The 18,831-nt window shown below is 33.9% G+C and overlaps 1 protein-coding gene across 9 annotated transcripts; it reads right to left on the bottom strand.

Moving 5' to 3' along the window:
* Positions 1-683: 683 nt before the first annotated feature.
* LOC107845627 lies at positions 684-17,023 on the bottom strand. Of its 9 annotated transcripts, XR_007045737.1 has the most exons (9): positions 16,672-17,022; positions 11,428-11,609; positions 10,881-10,949; positions 9,218-9,417; positions 5,393-5,572; positions 5,140-5,313; positions 4,889-5,062; positions 4,720-4,809; positions 684-968 (listed from the first exon to the last, which is right to left on the bottom strand). XR_007045737.1 is itself a non-coding variant. In XM_047398001.1 (8 exons), the coding sequence occupies exons 5-8, from the start codon at positions 5,270-5,272 to the stop codon at positions 4,356-4,358; spliced, it is 567 nt and encodes a 188-aa protein (XP_047253957.1). In that variant the 5' UTR covers positions 5,273-5,313; positions 5,393-5,572; positions 9,218-9,417; positions 10,881-11,609; positions 16,672-17,023; the 3' UTR covers positions 4,171-4,355. The 9 variants fall into 9 exon arrangements, 6 of the variants coding, with proteins under 6 accessions (XP_016545541.1, XP_047253957.1, XP_047253958.1 ...); XR_001666913.2 differs by lacking the exons at positions 10,881-10,949; positions 11,428-11,609 and adding an exon at positions 2,654-2,866 and having other exon boundaries at positions 16,672-17,021; XR_007045736.1 differs by lacking the exons at positions 10,881-10,949; positions 11,428-11,609 and adding an exon at positions 2,654-2,866 and having other exon boundaries at positions 16,684-17,021.
* Positions 17,024-18,831: the final 1,808 nt, after the last annotated feature.

The raw sequence follows: 18,831 nt of genomic DNA, 5'->3' as shown, positions 1-18,831 counted from the left end.
ACCCTTTCTATGATGTTGAGCCTAGGGTTCCGCAATTTGAAACACAGCTGAAGGAATAATTACTTAGATGGATGGAGTAGCCAGAGGTGTTGTAAGAGAGGAGATGGAGTATCCAAAGGCATCGAAAGAGATGAGTTGGAGTAGCTAAAGGAGTCGAAAGAGACAACATCAATTTTTTTTCTTATCTGAATCACTACAAGAAAAACAACCTCTACGGAAGGGAAATTTGGTCCCTAAAGGTCCAATTTTGATCGCAAATGACCTTTTAGGATGGGAAAATATTTGTCGCGGCTCGTCCTAATAGGCTTATTCGCTAAAGGTCAATTGCGATGAGGTACTCTAACGGGTCATTAAATGTCATTAGCGACGGTAACATATCCGGTCGCAAAAATACTTTTAGAGACTGTATATGTCGTCTCAAATAGATGATTTTAATTTTTAAAAAGTAGTTATTCTGTGGTTACTAAAACCTTTTTGCGATGAGTAACTACCTTGTCCTAAATTACTCTATCTGGACGAATAATTAACTCGTCCTTAATTAAATTTTAGGGATGAGCAACTAACCCGTCCTTGATTAACCTTTAGAGACAAGCAACTAACTCATCCTAAATTAACGTTTAAATCAAACAATATTATATTCATATATCTAATTTACCACCAATGCTACATCCTGAAACTTCATATCATTAAAGTATGTATTTCATTGTTAAATATAAAATTATTACTGAAAATGTCACATTATAATAAATATAATTTCAATATTTGCTAAAAAAAACTTAACCAATTAACATCTCAAGCTAGAATATTGTCAATAGTTTCAATATTTTCTAAACAAAAAAAAACTAACAAATTAACATCCCTAGCTAGAATATGATGTCAAGCTTTACATAACGCTCTTAGCAAAATAATAATAAGCTCGTGCATCTTATAAACTTGCATCTTCTCTTGTAACTTCAATCTTCAAAAATCTGTAAGAACAAAATTTTTGAAAAGTCAATCCTTGTTTAACAGCCCGGACACAATAACATAACATGATAGAGTTGTATGACATGCTAATGCAATCCTTGTTAGAGTAATCAATGGTTATCAATACAGAGGTCAGAAATGATACAACAATTGACCGTTTACAAAACATGGAATAACATCAGCAAGAAGTGTGAAAACAAAGTGTTGCGTAACAGTTTGACTTATGCCACTAACATTTTAAAATACTGCACCTTATATGATTGACGATTTCTGGAAGGATCCAGGAAACAACTATCAGAATACATATTTTACTTATGCAGGTGTTTGAATTGGCTTTCTGGATATTAGGTGGTCTGGCAAGTAAAATACAAAATTTTGCTGCATAGCTATCCAAAGACAAAAACAACAATAGGTCCAGTGTATTCCCTCGATTCCACCATCTCAAGATGAAGTAGAGAGGTTGTTTCAATAGTCCCCCAACATTTTCTATGGTCTATAGATTACAAATCAGCTTAACTGTTTGGCTGGGGATATTGGAAGAAAACCATTGAAAGATTATATTCAAGTTGATACAAGTGGAATAAAGTGGGTAACTGGAGCTTTAAATTTTGCGATGGTCTTGCTAATTCAGGAAGGGAAAAGCAACTGTGTTGGCATCCACTATTGCATCAATTTAGAGTTGAATCAGATGGGTGTGTGGAACTCATCAAACATGTTACTTAAAACTGCCTAATCTTGAATTCTTTAGCCTGATGACCATTGGAGTGCCAGATTATACGTCAACTCCTGAGAACTTTAGGTTTATGGTTTCATGTTTGTTCCTTCTTCTTGTACAGGTTGATACCCTCAAGTGAAATATCTTGTTATTCATCCTGTTTTGGTTTCAGAATTTAGCAAGATGTAGAAGGGAGGTTTGCAAGGTACTTCGAATATCTGAAGAACAATGTAAGCTGTTAATAGGAATATCTGGCGACTTTGAACTTGCTGTGAGTGACCTAACTCACTAAGGCATATCACAACATTAATAGGAATAGAAGGACCTCGAATGACACAGGTTTTCTATGGATCAATACGGTAAGTTGGTTACACCACATATATTTTTCTTTTTATAAAGTAAACTAAATCTGTCTAGAGATATATTTGACTACCGAGAAATTGAAGCAACAAATATTTTTGTTGAAAAGGTGAAAGCAGTTTACTGTTTTATAATCAGCAAGTTGTTATTGTTTCATATAGAGTGTCGGATTGCAGATTAACTCAGGATACCATGGAAAATTGCTGCCAAATAGAGAAGGATATGTAGCTAGATAGCATCAGGTAGAAAAGTTGGAATGCAATCAAATATTCAAACTCAAATTTAAGGAATGAAAGATGGCTCTACTATCTAGATGTGTAGACATATAAGAAGCAGCAGTCTGCTCATGTTACTCGCAGCATCACTTGTACATCCTCATTTTCAATCATACATTTTCTTTGTTAAAAAAATACACTATGTCAAGCAGCTCATTTACTTATAATCCAATCATCACTAAGAAACACTCAAGACCCCCACACCCCAATCTCTATACTCAAGTCCACTTCTAACAATACTATACATGAAAATAAAGGTAAATGCAGCCTAACATAATTCAAGGTATAATCTTGACAAAATGTAGTTAAATAATAACCAAGCAAAATAAGTACTTACTTGGACAACAAAATAAGCCAGTGTCATTCATTTGAAACGAGTGAGGTCGTACGAGGGATATGTAATTGTTGAGCAGCAAAAAATTCTTATATTTTTCTTATTTTTTCTATCTCATCTTCTAAGGTTGAAAAACGATCATTCAACTATTTTTCTACCAATATGATGAAGCATTGTCAAATTAGTTTAGTTTGCTGTATTCCTTCAGCTTCTCACCTGTATTATTTTTAAACAATAAGCTTAGCATCTATTTAGATGCAAATTCTTAAATTTCATCAACAAATAAAGTTGATAGGGAAGCAGTAGCAGGTAATATAGAGCAATATCACAAAACCATTGAATTTTTTAGAACAAAGAAGCCACTCCACACACAATTGTAAAGCAAGTAACATAGTGCTACAAAATGGAATACCTAAAAACTTTCAAAACAAAAATGTTCCTTAACTAACCACTCCCAGTCCTTCTTGTCTACTCTCTCTAGTTTAGACTTAAGAGCCTGTACCATCAACTTATTCTTCACATACTTACTATGCAATTATCCTCTCCATTTGTTCCACAACTCATTCATCCATCCAAAGATATGATCGCGATGATCATTCATGTCATCACTCTCAAATTTATCCTATAATAATCAACATACAACATAAGATAGAACGAAACAAAAAAAAGGTCTAAATGCCCATTCATACTATCGACTACATTTGTTACCTCAATAGCTGCCCGCATATGATCTAAATTTTGTTTCTTACTATCACTCTAGGATTATACAACCAATGGACACATGTTACTATCACAGATTATGTTTTCCAAGTGTGGACTGACCCGAGGGGATAGAGTTCGGAATGAGACTATCCGGGAGAAGGTTGGTGTGACTTCAGTGGAGTGTAAGATGCGGGAAGCACGATTGAGATGGTTCGGACACGTGAAGAGGAGGGGCATGGATGCCCCGGTCCGTAGGTGTGAGAGGCTAGCGTTGGATGGTTTTAGACGGGGAAGGGGTAGACCGAAGAAGTACTGGGGTGAGGTGATTAGGCGGGACATGGAACAGTTACAGCTCACCGAGGACATGACCCTAGATAGGAAGGTCTGGAAGATGCGAATTACGGCAGAGGATTAGGGCCAGTTCGGGTCGCTAGTGTAGGGAATTAATTGGTGGGGGTGTATTCCTGTTATGATTCCGTATTCAGTGTTTCGTGTTCCGTGTTCCATGTTTATTACGAATCTGTGTGCTTTCCTCTGCTTTATATTCCTGCATTCCTGCTTTACTCTGTTTTATATTCCTTATGGGTGCCGTATCTATGTTATGTCATCTGCTTCTGTGCTGTACTATGTGTTTGTGTGATATCTCGTGTCTTGAGCCGGGGGTCTTTCGGAAACAGCCTTTCTACTTCATCAGAGGTAGAGGTATGGACTGCGTACATCTTACCCCCCCCAGACCCCACTAAGTGGGAATACACTGGGTTTGTTGTTGTTGTTGTTGTTGTTGAAGTGTCTCAAAAACATATTGCTATTTTTTTCAACCGTTCAATTATTGTAAAAGGTTATTTTCAACTTCTGACCGACTTCAAGTGATGCAAATTTCTTGCACTTGTTGCTCCCTTGAACTCTTTTTACCTTTCTAGGATTGGATGATCCTATAGCTGCATAATTTGGGAAGAACTATACTAATAAAATTTAATTCTATAAATTTAATAATACATGAATTCTAAAGTATCATACCTATTTCAGCAGTTTGGCGGGGGAGAGGGTTCATAACTTGATCAATAGATGAAGGTAATGAAATATTGGTTTGCATGTTCTCTTTCCCAAGAATCAGAGGATTATTATCTATTGATCGCATTCCTTGATTAGATCCCACATTATTCTTAAAAACTTCTAACATAGAGCACAAAGATCTAGGTATTAGATCCCACATTATTCATAGAACCCCCTAACAAGGAAAAAATACTTGTATGATATGATGAAAGTGGACAAACACTGAGTAAATTTGGAAAAACTTTTAGAAACCCCTACACTGAGCATGATGTGATGCAAGTGGACAAATACTCAACAAATTTGGAAAAACTTACTTTTTTGAACCTCTTTGGTGCATTGCTTAACTTGATTAGTAGATGGAGGAAATGAAGTACGAAATTCTTCTGTTTCCTTACCAATAGCACCTAGAGAAAGAAAATCATATTACTAATACTTAAGTTATATATGCAATAAGAAACTAAATAGATTTGAAAAAAAACTTACTTGTTTCAGCCTCTTTGGTGCGTTGCTTTGTAACTTGATTAGTCAATCGACAAAATGGAGTATGAACTTGCATATAATCGTTCTCATGAACCATGGAGTTCTTATGTATCATTCCCATTCCTTGACTAGAAGACATGGTAAAGTTTTTAAGTCCTAGTCCCTTCCCAATAGCACCTAGAGAAAGCAAATCATATTACCAATACTTGAATTATATATGCAATCAAAAACTCAACAAACTTGAAAGAACTTACTTATTTCAGCGTCCTTGGTCCTTTGCTTAACTTGATTAGTTGAGGGAGAAAATGGAGTATGAACTTGCATATTCTCGTTTTCACGAACCATGGAGTTCTTACATAGCGTTCCTATTCCTTGACTACAAGACATGGTTATGGTTTTAAGTCTTTATGGTCCCTTCCCAATAACACCTAGAGAAAGCAAAATCATATTAGTAATACTTAACTTATATATGCAATCAAAAACTCAATAGACTTGAAAAAAACTTACTTGTTTCAGCCTCTTTGGTGAATTGCTGAACTTGATTAGTCGATGGATAAAATGGAGTATCAACTTGCATATACTCGTTCTCATGAACCATGGAGTTCTGACATATCTCCTTTCCCATTACTTGACTAGAACACCTGGCAGAGTTTGTAAGTTCTTTTCCTTGCCCTTTCCCAGTAGAACCTGCCAAAATAAATATATAGTTGTATGAGCTTAACGTTTTAAGATTAATATGACTGGTGTAACAAGACCATATAGTTTCACTCCTAAAAAAGATCTCTTCTTCCCTTTAAATAAATGAGTATTTATCCTCAATGGTTTTCAATATTGCTATTTTTTTTATCGGGTAAATAGTTTCATTAATCACAGGGCCAAATTTAGTATTAGAGTTTTTCTTGGAAATGGTTATGAAGGGTTGAGTAAGAAGCAATAGGGAGTTCTCGCGGATGTGTGTGTGCGGGAGAGGGGGGAGCCAAAATTATCAACTGGAATTCACCATAGTATATAGTAGCATTTTAGAAACTCCAATAATTTAGGATTGGGGCTTACTTGACTGATTATTGGATAGAGTAACATGTCAGAAAACATATCTAATTCAAGAGAAAACACATACAATAGTTTGTTCTTAAGAACTACTTCTACCTACGTCAAGGGTACGCACAGATTGTTCTTAACTTATGAAACAGAACAGGAATTAAGATTCACCAACTTTAAGATCTTTAGACATCAATACCGCTCCAAACCTCTATTGCTCAGTTCCTAACTTCTTCCGAAGAACTTGCCCATTTGGGAAATGAACCTACCAGATAAGTTATTTACAACTTTCTTTGGATTTCGCTGTGCTCTTCAGTAATACAAAGTTTATGTTCAGCATCATATTCAAGCACCTTACATCTAGCACCTAGCTCCGATGATACCTAATCTAAGACCTCTTTAAAGGACATATGTTCTTACATCTTCCTTGAAGATGATGTTGAAGAAAAACATAGTTGCACGAACCAATGGTTCTCCAAAGCAGTGTTAAATTCCTATGGAACTGGACTGTGGAAAGGTATCAAGAGATTGTGGAATGATTTTTCTCTCAACTCATCCCTCCAAGTGGAAAATAGAGCTCATTTCCTATTTTGGAAAGACAAATGGCTTAGTCCTACTACACTAAAGTACGTTGTTCATAGACTCTTCACAATAACTACTAATTTAGATTCAACAATTGCTCATAACTGGGAGGACAACTCATGGAATCTGTACCCAAGAAGGCACCAAAATAACTGGGAAATGGAGGACATAGTAGCATTGCTTAGGGGATTACAGAACAGTCTAGTTCTTACTCAAAGAATTAACAAACTTAAATAGGGTAGCAATAAGGAGGGATCTCACTCAGCCAAAGAAGGTTATCTACTCTTCAGCGCCAGCGTTAACAAGGGCCTGATTGACCAATGGACTTTGAAGCTAATCTGGAAAACCATAGTCTGATTAAATAAAGTAAGAAATGCTAATATTACTTCTTTTTAAGAACTATTAAGTCCATGAAGTAAACCTGGCACTGGCTATTCTACACACACTCCAAATCTCAAAAGTTCACCATCCCCTAATTGGATTATCCAGTATTCTATAAAAAAATATCTATGCTACAATTTAATTATGATAACCCACAGGAAACAAAGTCAATAGTGAAAATATAGTGCATCTATACCTTCATCATCTAACAAATAGTATATATTTGTGTCTACCCTCTTCTCTAACAAATAGTGCAGATTTACCCTTCTCTAGTACACCTCTAGTCATAGCACCCTTCAATGTGGGTATGTCAAAAGGATCAAGTAATATCATTGCTATTACTGACTGCACTGGTACTATAGAAACAAACACATTCTAACTTGTATACATAGTGGCACAAACTACACGTGACAACTAACTTTATTCTTTATTTAATATGTAAATGGCTAAAAGATAACTTTTGATTACATAACTAATACATAACTTCTCTGTATATGTCTTTCAGAACTTACCTTTCATCAATAACGATGGTATATAAATTAAAGGTGGTCTCTACAAACAACGCTCTGGTCTATTTCTATTTCATAGAGTTTTCAAAATCGGAAGTTAACATGCACAGAATAAGATTAGAGTTGTCCTTTTCAGCTTCATCATCAATTTGTCAGAAAGCTAGCAGACAAGCTTAAAATATGCAGCCAAATAAACCATCACACCATACTCTTTTATGTGTGTGCGTGTATACAATGGTAAAAAAAATATACAACTATGATGAACCTCTACAATATATCCTTTGTGTATGGTTTCAATACCATTGCAGAAATGAAACTACTATGGGATACATTGAGGCTAGTTCAAAACTCTGTAATGGATACATAGTTGGTAATGGGTGACTTTAACTCAATATTGAAAACTGAAGATAGAGTCAATGGGAATTAGTACATCCATCTGAAATGCATGATTTTCGGGAGTGTTTAGATGATATGAGATTGGGTCTACTACCAAGGAAAGGTTGTAGGTATTCTTGGTCTAATAAAAAAGAAGCTGAAGATAGAATTTATAGTCTAATTTACTGGGCTTTGGGTAATGATCAATGGTACCTAAAAGTTAGGCAAAATAAAAATAAAATCACTTCCATTTGCAATGAATTAGGGGTAGGAATTACAGATCCTGTGGAGGTGCAACAAGAGTTTGTTAAATTTTTTAAAGAGTTGCAAGGTACATGTGCTACTGAAATGCCAAGCTGAATACTATTATAGCCAAGGATGTTCCATACTTGACAGTTGCCAAGCTACAACCCTTATTAGTGCCAGTGATGAGGAAAGAAGTACTTGAGGAACTGAAGGACATGCCTAATGATAAAGCCCCTGGTGTGTATGGATTTAATGTTGAATTCTTTCGAGAGTTTTTGGATTTAATGGGTGAAGATGTCATTCAGGCTATTTCGTAGTTCTTTGACACGAGGCATTTACTTATAGAGGTCAACTATACTATAATTAATCTTCTCCCAAAAGTTGATAATCCAAACTATGTCAAGGATTATTGTCCTATTGCTTGCTGCTCCACTTTATATGAATTAATTGCCACAATCATCACAACTAGGAGTACAAAGGCAGATCATGGGCTGAAATGATGAAGTTTGTTGGGTTGCCAGATAAGTAAAGAAAGGAAAGCCAAGGATGAAAGTTATTGGATGGGTATTCACAAAATTAGTATATTATATCTGGAAGGAGAGGAATGCTAAAAGATTTCAACAAGTGCAACAAGGTCAGGTATAGGTCAAGGACATCATCCTACAACTACACATCAAAAGGCAGACACTTCCTAAGTGAAAACATATACTTAACAAGTTAAAAATACTCCATTTCCACACAACAATCACAATATATCCATCTATGAACTAAAATTCCATCCATAATTACAAATATTTTACTTGACAGAAATAACCAACTATAATGCACAAAGGACAAAAAGTTAACAAACAGAAGGCAAGTAAAAATGTAATATATAGTTTCTTCAATCACTATTCAACAATAGCATAACCTAGTGATATGTTAACAATCCAGAGCTTGAAGAATCTGACAACATGTTTAGGGTATCTTTTACGTTCAAACAATAAAAGTATAGTTTTGAAGAAACTGAGAAAATGTTTAGGATGAATTTGATATCCCACAATCATAATCACAATTAATGATAGGTTCCAAGATTACAAATGTGTTGAAACAACAACAACAATATAGATGACATCACAACTATAAACCCAAAAATAAGCTGCGGTGTTTAATTCAAGTTATTTATGCAATTAAACACTCTAATAAATTTGAAAAAACTTACTTTTTTCTACTTCTTGGATGTGTTTCTTAACTAGATCATTAGGTTGATAAAATGAACTCTTAGTTAGAGTTTTCCCATTGGTTATCAAAGATCTGAGCCCTCGTCCTCATCCCTTTCCAATTGCACCAGGCGCACAGAAACTATATCCGATAGTACTCTTCATAGTTGATCCATCCTCATTTTCAATCTTCATACTGAATCTGCAAAAAAGAGCCAAAATTAAAAAAATAGTAAGAAAACTTCTTATCTAGTGAACTAAAGAATACAGTCAACATAGTTTTTGTGCTTCACAAAAACTCAATATCTAAACTAAAAGTATTATAAGTTAAAATTTTAATGCTAAAAGTAAAGAAGTTTTTAGCAATAAGTAATTATCAGATACTTCACCTCATCAGTTCTTTTATGTTTCTTTTGTAAAGAACTTTCTAAGACATCTACAAAATCTGGAGGACTTTCTAAGTCATCTACATCATCATCCATTTGTTTCAAAATCTTATAGGAATCACGAGGTTGAGTCTTCCTCACTACATGCTAGCCTTTATTGGAACTATCATTAGCATAAAACACTTGAGATGCTTGATCTACTAAAACAAAAGGCATATTTGTTTTCAAAATTCTACTTGGATTCACACTTACACACTCATACTCATCTGTTTTTATTCCTCTTATTTTATCATGCACATCAAATCAATTCCACCCAAATAAAATAACTCTTCTATCTGGGACAAATTGCAATTCAATCACATCTGTTAAAACTCCATAGTAATCAAACATCTCACTTTCTTCATCATTCTTGCTAGCTACAACAACACCACAATTTTGAGTCCTTAAAGTTTGATCATAATATTCTGCATGAAATCTATATCTATTTACAATATAACCGTTACAATGTATTGAATATTTGGTAGGACCATGTGAAAGTGAGAGAAGATCTTCCATGAGCCGACTATTATCTGCTTTATGCTATTGTACGACCTAAAAATAAGATTACATTTAATACTTTAGAATGAGTAATACAACATTAAGATGTCAAATCTAATGTTTATATGTTTCTCATATTACACACCCTATCTTTAAACCATTTAATATATTCTCGGTCCCATTCTGCATTTGACAAGTCATGAGCAATATTCATATTTACAAACTCTCTATAAAATTAAGGTTACCATAAATGTCATATAGAATCAATATTACCTTAAATAAAATTGAAAAAACAATATAATACAAAAGAACTCTCCATACTCGAGATATGGTAAGACTTCATCACAATTCTTCAGAATATATATATATGTGCTTGTTCTAATTCATTTGCTTCAAGCTCACATGGAACTTTAGCTCCCAGAGTTTTTCTAGGTTGAAAAAATATAGATAAAACTCCATTTGAATTTTATACAACACCATCATAATTTCGTTCAGTCCGATTGAATTTTGTGCAAATTTTATGCAGATACCTTGAATATAAGGTCATACATTCATTTGCAAGGTATCCCTCTGCAATAGAACCTTCTAGACATTCCCTATTACCAATGAGGGATTTCAAAAAATATAACCATCGCTCGATAGGATACATCCACTGATAATGAATAGGCCTAGCAATCTTAGCTTCACCAGCTAAATGAATAAGAAAGTGGACCATGACATCAAAAAAAGAAGGAGGGAAGACCTTTTATAACTTGTAAAGTGTGATGGGAAGTTGCTCTTCAATATGTTTCAACTCATCCATCCTTAACTCCTTTGATCCAAGAACACAAAAAAATAAAGATAACTCAATAAGATATTGACACACTTCTTTCGATAACACACCACAAAGTGCAAGAGGGAGTATACGCTGCAAAAGAATATGACAATCATGACTTTTCAAACTATATATCTTGTGCTCTTTCAAGTTCACACATTGTGAAATATTAGATGAAAATTCATCCAAGACCTTTAAATTCTTCAAGAAAATACATAATTTGTGTTTTTCTTCAGGAGACAATGTGTAGCATGCTTGTTGGAACTTCGACTTCATTCTCTCTTTAGATAGGGTGAAATTTCGGCCTAATGTTCATTCTTGCAAATATAACAGGGTTATAATTGTATCTTTGGTTTTTTCTTTGACATTCATGAATGTCCCCAAAAAACTATCACATATTTTTTTTCAATATGTATAACATCAAAACTATGTCACAACAAGAGATATTTCTAATAAGCAATTTTAAAAAAGATACTCTTTTTGGTCCAATTATCCTTTCGCTTTTTATATGATATCTATCTCCTCTTCTTAAGATCCTTTATTAATGATTGCCCTTCAAGATCTTGCACTTGATTAAGTATCTCAATTCCAGAATGCAGTTTTGGTGGGTGCCTTTTCTCTATTGTACCATCAAATGACTTCTTGTCAATCCTCCATCTGTGAATCAAAGGAAGGTAACGTCAATGACTTATAAAACACCCCTTCTTACAATTAGCCAATCGATTGAAGAATTGTCTTTATTACAAGATGGGACATTCTTGTTTTCCTTTTGTACTCCATCCAGATAAATTTTCATATGCTGGAAAGTCATTAATAGTCCATAGCAAAGAAACATGCAACTTAAAATTTTGTTTAGTTGATGCATCAAAGGTTTTAATACCATCTTCCCACAACTCATTCAATTCCTCTAGTATAGATTGAAGATATGTATCAATTGCATCTCCAGGACTACTTGGACTAGTAATAAGCATTGACAAATAAAATTTTCCTGCTTTATACACAACCAAGGTGGTAAATTATAAGGACTAAGAACCACGAGCCAAATTCTATATGAGGTTTTGGAATTTTGGAATAGTTAAAATCCGTCACTAGCAAGTCCAAGTCGAACGTTACGAGGATCAACTGCAAATGAAGGATATAGTTCATCAAAGAACTTCCATGCCATTGAATTAGTTGGGTGCCTTATTATTCCATCATCAGTTCTTTCATCCTTATGACATGTCATTAGAGAAGTTTTCTTTGTAGACATAAATAACCTTTAAAGCCTAGGCTTTAAGGGGAAATAGCGTAAAGTTTTTGAGGCTATTTTTTTATCCTTTTAATTCTTTGTCTCCCCGCTACGTATATCTAATCTCCATCTGGATGCACTATAAATTTTGCAAGAATCGAGTAAGCTATCCTCCTTCCAATATAAAACGCAATTATTAGTACAAGCATCAATATTGTTGTAAGAAAGCCCAAGCTCTCGAATTATCTTCTTTGCCTCATAATATGAATTTGGCAAATTAGCACCACCAGGCAACAACTCCTCTTTTAACATTTTCAATAGCATGGTAAATGACTTATTGCTCCAATGACCCATGCTTTTGATGTGAAGAAATTTAATCAAAGATGAAAGCTTTGAAGCCTTTGGGTTTTGATACAATGGCTGCTCGAAATACTTTAGAAGGCTATAAAACTTTTTAGCTTCAGTATTTGGTTCCTCTTCAAGTTTATCATCAAAACTAGTGTGTATATCTGCTCCACTTTCAGCATTCGAATATAAATATCTCAATAGTTATTCTACTTCATCTTCAATTTTCAATATCAAAATCTTCTGCTTCATCACTCTCATCTTCAGAGATAGTGGCTCACATAACTGTTCCCCGTGGTGAAACCAAAAGGTATAATTTTCAATTATTCTATGGACTTTCAAATGTATCTCAATCGTTTTACGAGTTCCTAATGTTGTAGTACAACACTCGTAACACGGACACCGTATTTTCACATTCTTCTTCTTTTCCTCAAAAAGCATAATTCAAGAACTTTTCAACCCCATCTAAGTAGATTTTGTTAGTTTGGTTACAAAGAGAAAGTTGTATCCATTGCTTACTAGGTGCCATAACCTTGGAGAATACATAAAAATTAGATTAAGAAAATATAAATGATAAGAAAGATAATTAGATTCACATAACGTGTTACCATCACATAATTATATCATACTACATCAGGTATTCAACTTTAAACATAAATATCTTTCACATTTCAATACTAATATAAACAACCAAAAGTCAGAATACAATTCAATATATTCGTTCATCAAATTTTGAAGCATCAACAACAAATGCATTCAAGTAATGCTACGACAACTAATAATGAAGGATACACAAAACCACACTCTGCTACCACTACCTACTAACTAACTAACCTAATCGTATCCTCCACAACCTCCTATCAAAGTTCATATACTCGGTGAGAAGAAAGTACATAGCACATCATATTAAAAGAAAATAAAGATGCACAATATCCAAAATACAATAGGTAATCCAAAGTACATAGCACATCAAAAAACAACAAACCCAGTATATTCCCACATAGAGGGGTCTGGAGAGGATAGAATGTACGCAGTCCATACCACTGCCTCCGAAGAAGTAGAGAGGTTATTTTTGATAGACCTCCACCTTAGGACACAATTATAGTAAACAAAGTCGTCATAGAACATGAAACATGATATAATAACGGAGATACAACATATAATGAACATGAAGATACTTTTACCAAATCCAACCATATAATATGCACATGTCAAAAGTGTGTCTTATTTAACCTTTCTATAACACCTCAAATACAAAATTCCAGCAACTGAACAGGTTGCTTCTTTTCTTAGTCCAAAATGTGCATTTTTTGGAGTCTCTTCAGGGACATCTGAAAACATAAGTGTATCTTTTGTTGGACGCATTGTTTAATATCATATTCTGAAGTACTCTTTTAATTGTGTCTTATTCAATCTTTCTATAATAACTAAAAACAAATGATACATTACCATCCGATTCCTCCTTATCACAGCTACACTTCTACAAATAAACACACAATAGTTAGGGAGAGGATACAAAGAGAGATGAATGCGTGTTTGTAGTAGCTGCCATTTGATTTTTAGACTAACAGGCAAAAGACTGCCTACATTTGCACTTAAGGAGTGCAAACTAAGCTGCTACAAACACGTTTTGTGCAATTTTAACATTCTTGTAGAGAAAAAAATTACAAGTAAAATGGCTTATTCCTTTCATCCATAAAAAGTGAATTCTAAAACAAATGCAAGTATACGGACCATATACATAATAAATGGTCCATCCGATTATAGACCTATGCAGACTTTCAGGTTATTTTTCTTTCTTTTGGGATCCCTTCCTCTAATGAATTTTTGGAAAGAGCAAAATACTTGCCAATTGATTACGCAAAACCAGTCTTAACAATTGTAAAATGCATACAGGGACTTAACATTGAGATGCAATGCAAGTTTATATTGTAAAGTCAAGTTCCTGCTTCTAATACTCGAAAAGGCAATTATCTTCCTTTTTCACTTTTGTCACTTCTTTTTTTCATTGTAATAGTGTTCTTCTCTTTTTTTTTTCTAGAGAACAGAAGTAGGGAAGAATAATACGAGGAGAAGGAAAAATAGTCCAGAGACTTCAAGTAAGTGTGAACCAAAATCTTCATAATAAAGCTGCATTTGTTTACATCTGCTGGCTTAACTAAATAACATCACCACCAAAAACAAATTCTTTTTTTGTTTTCTGGTATGATTCCGTATTCAATGTTCTGTTCCGTGTTCCGTGTTCTATGTTTGTTACGAATCTGTGTGCTTTCCTCTGCTTTATATTCCTGCATTCCTGCTTTACTCTGTTTTATATTCCTTATGGCTGCAGTATCTATGTTATGTCATCTGCTTCTGTGCTGTACTATGTGTTTGTTTGATATCTCGTAACTTGAGCCGGGGGTCTTTCGGAAACAGCCTTTCTACTTCATCAGAGGTAGAGGTATGGACTGCGTACATCTTACCCCCCCCAGACCCCACAAAGTGGGAATACACTGGGTTTGTTGTTGTTGTTGTTGTTGTTCTCTTTTCTCCATTTCATTCTAACACCTAGATTAAAGAGACTCTTATAAGCTTCAGTGAGCAAAGTCAACTTTTAATTACCTTTCCCCTCATAATCTAAGTGATAGCAAAAACTAGATTAAAGTCGCAAGCTTACATTAAGCAAATCACCAGTCCTCTCAGAGGATCAAACCTACTACTAAGTTTCTTCATTCAGAATTCTATCCAAATGTTCATGAAAAACGGCTAAGCAATACAATATCAGACTGAATAAAAGTCCAAGACATAATTTAACATCTTTAGAATTGTTAACTCTATCACATTCTCCAACAAAGTCATTGTTCCAGAAGAAAAGCAAATAATTTTGGTTTCTAATGGTTAGAAAAATCTGAACTTTGAAAACTATTTGTCATTTGAAATGCACTCCAGTTAAGATTTGAAAAGAACAAGTTAGATTGTAGAAACAGATAGAAACACCTTAAACCCCCAAATCTTAATAGGTGTATTCTATCTAGGAACAATGATAATCAGGGCGTGCTACTTCTAATATAGCCTTCGTGCCCAATCTACTACCTATTGGATCTGAATGCTGTAGTTCCCATCTAAAAGAACCACAAAGATTGCATCTTTTGAAGTAAATTCCATAGATTCAAACCATTCCATAACCCCTACTCTACCCTCACCCACCTCTTCCCCAAAACACACACAACAAAAAAATTAAAAAAAACATATTACTCGAGCAACTCAAAGCATGCACAACTAAATACAAATTAGAGAAACGTGATAGAAAATCTGACTAGTAAGAGCTGCTATAATCTTTTTGTTGGGAGTGGCAGATGTTTTGATGGAATCTCAACTTCAAACCCCACACTTTTTTTTGATAATTGTGGTCTGGGGCAGCTTCCACGCACCCCAACTAATTCCACTGGAGACCTTCCAACTCCCACCAAAAACATGTATCAGGTAACTCAAAACACCACTCTTATAGCTAGATGTCTAATTAACTTGTTTAACTAGTGGTTATGTATGTTAAATATACACCCCAGATAAATTTTTGTAATTTGCTAGTTCCCTGAATCTATGTACTGGAGAGCTAACACATCTCTTTTGTGATTTTTGCATCTTTCTTTATGCCATTAACGAATATACTCAACTTCATTTAAAAAATAAAACAATATATAAAAGAATCAGAGAAACTCGCAAAACAAGGGATAACTTGGATGCCTAGTATTTACACCAAAAAAGTAATTTCATAAACATGGGTCTTCTAGTTAAACCTCCATTCCTTTCTACCCCCGCACCACACCCCCACAGTTTTAAATTGTTAAGGCTCTGTTGCACCTCACCCAACCCAGCCACACTTAAAGACTGTCCCGCCCTACCCTGCATAGTAGTAACCCATTCCACTCCGCACCTACTAAATCCCATTGCAATTCCTAGTTGCTAGACGATAGAGATACAATAATTGAAGACGAAAATCATTAAATTTCATAGTAAATTATCGAGTTATACAAATAAAAAAATGACAGATTTCTATCAAATAAAGTAGGAAGAATATAAGAATAACTCGAACAGTCAAGCAATAAAACTAATTAAGAATAATTTTGAAAGAAAAGATCAAGTATAGATGGAACAAAACCGTACCTAGAACCGTACCTCAAATTCGCGAGAGATATAAAATAGAGATTAGGGAAAATATTAGCTGCAATTAACCCGAGGAATTGAAGACACAATTGGTAAATATTCTCCCTCACTCGTTATGCATTAGTAAATTGCTACGTATATTCGATGAAGCCCTAGCTAAATCTGCGACCAGCCGGGAGGGAGAAAGGAAAAACAGTATACAGCGTATAGCTAGAGAGAAAAAAAAGTCGCGTATATTTGATGGAGCTCTAGGTTTTTCTGTGACCAGCTGCTTTGAAGGAGAAAGGAACAACAGTTCGTATATGTACGATGTATAACTAGAGAGAGGAAGGAAAAGACGGTATATTGTAGTATAATGAAAGAAGAACCTAAGGAAAAGGCGCGTAAATTAGTATATTTAGTGAAATAAAAATAAATTATGAAAATTTTAATATATTTTGGTGTTAGTTTTTCCCCGCTCAAAGCTTTAATTTATAATTTGGGATCAGTTAAAAAAATTTTTAGCGACCGAATTTTGTACCTTCGCAATAAAGTATAGTATTAAGGACGAACATATAATCTTGTCCTAATACATATACTTTTAGAGACGAGATTATTAATTCATCCCTAAATGTTGGTCACAAATAAAGCAATTTCCTATAGTGAATTAGGGCCTTGCTACCAAGTGAAAGAGATGAGAGAATTTTCTATTTTTTTTCAGAATTAGGGAATTGGTTGCTCCTAACAATATTAGGCATGTTATTTTTATTTGGTTGGAAAACGTTACTCACAGTAATGAATTACTTATAACACGTTACTATGAGTAACGTTTTATGGTCAGTTAAAAATCAAACACCATCAGTTTCTACTCTTGCATTTTTTAATAAAATAATAAGGTAATACGTTACTGGGAACTATGTTTATACTAGTTTTGTAAAAATTTTAAAAAACATATTATTTTGGTGAATTGATTAAAAAAAATAGGTTATTTCGGTCAAGAATTCCATAATATTACCCAATAAGAAATTATCTGCAAAGAGCTATAATTTCTGGAAATCAAAACAAACTTAACCAAAAATAGAACACAATAAAAAAAAAGGTTCATATAGACGATACCTATTAGTTGAAAATATATTTTATTCATGCTATCACTTTTATTTTTCATCCTATGCTTTTCAAATAGTTTTTTTCTCGCCATCTAGAGATTTTTATGTAACAGTAAAAGGAAAGAAGAGATTTATGTTCATAAAATTTTTATAAAATACAAAGAACTTCTACAAATTTTTATTTTTATTTTGCATAATATTAGTGTGAAATGAGTTTAATAAGAGTTATATGAATTGTGAAAATTCATATAGCAGAGTCCAGACTTATTTTAGATTGAGGTGTAATTGTTGTTATAACTTTACTTCGTCACAATTCCACTAGCATGTAAACCATACGGATTATGCTTCATGCTTTCTGACAGTGGCATTATATTTGCCCTTCGGCATTGTTAATAAATATCATTGTAAAGAACTCATCCAGACAAGAAAAAGCAATGAAAGCAATAGAGTAATTTGGAAACTAATAAAGACATAACAAGCCCAGAATGCAACCAAATAACAATAATTACATATTCAGTATAATTTAGCAAATAGGGTTTAAATAGTGTGTATGCAACCTTGTTTCCTACCTTGAGAAGGTAAAGAGATTGTTTTCATAGACCTTAACTCAAAAATGATTTAAGACTAATTTTTTTTTTTTAAAATGGTTATGAGGTATATAAATATAAAAGTAATATACTTGTGTATACTGAAGTAAAATAGTCTTAAATTGTTTTACCCTATATGTTTGTAAAAATAACATTTAGTATAAACGACATAAACCTCGCTATGATAGTATAGAAATTAGAGGATTTTCTTTTTTGTATTCGATGATAAATGTTTTACAAAGTATCCTATATATAGCAGTGAGATGTGAAACAAACCTACGCTACCTTTCCTGTTATCTACAACCTCTGGAGTCCTATTTTAGGTATAAAGTATATAAAGATCCTATAAAATATTTACCTATGAAATACAAGGAAAAAAATATGTAAAGATCTACGACATTAATCATCTTTGACATACAAGGAAACAATAGATATCATTGACTACTGGTGAGGAGGCCCAAGCTAACAGTGGCATGAGTTGGATTGGC

The sequence above is a fragment of the Capsicum annuum genome, chromosome 10, assembly GCF_002878395.1.
Source record: "Capsicum annuum cultivar UCD-10X-F1 chromosome 10, UCD10Xv1.1, whole genome shotgun sequence".
Taxonomy (NCBI): Eukaryota; Viridiplantae; Streptophyta; class Magnoliopsida; order Solanales; family Solanaceae; genus Capsicum; species Capsicum annuum.
This window is presented reverse-complemented; position numbering and strand designations above follow the sequence as displayed.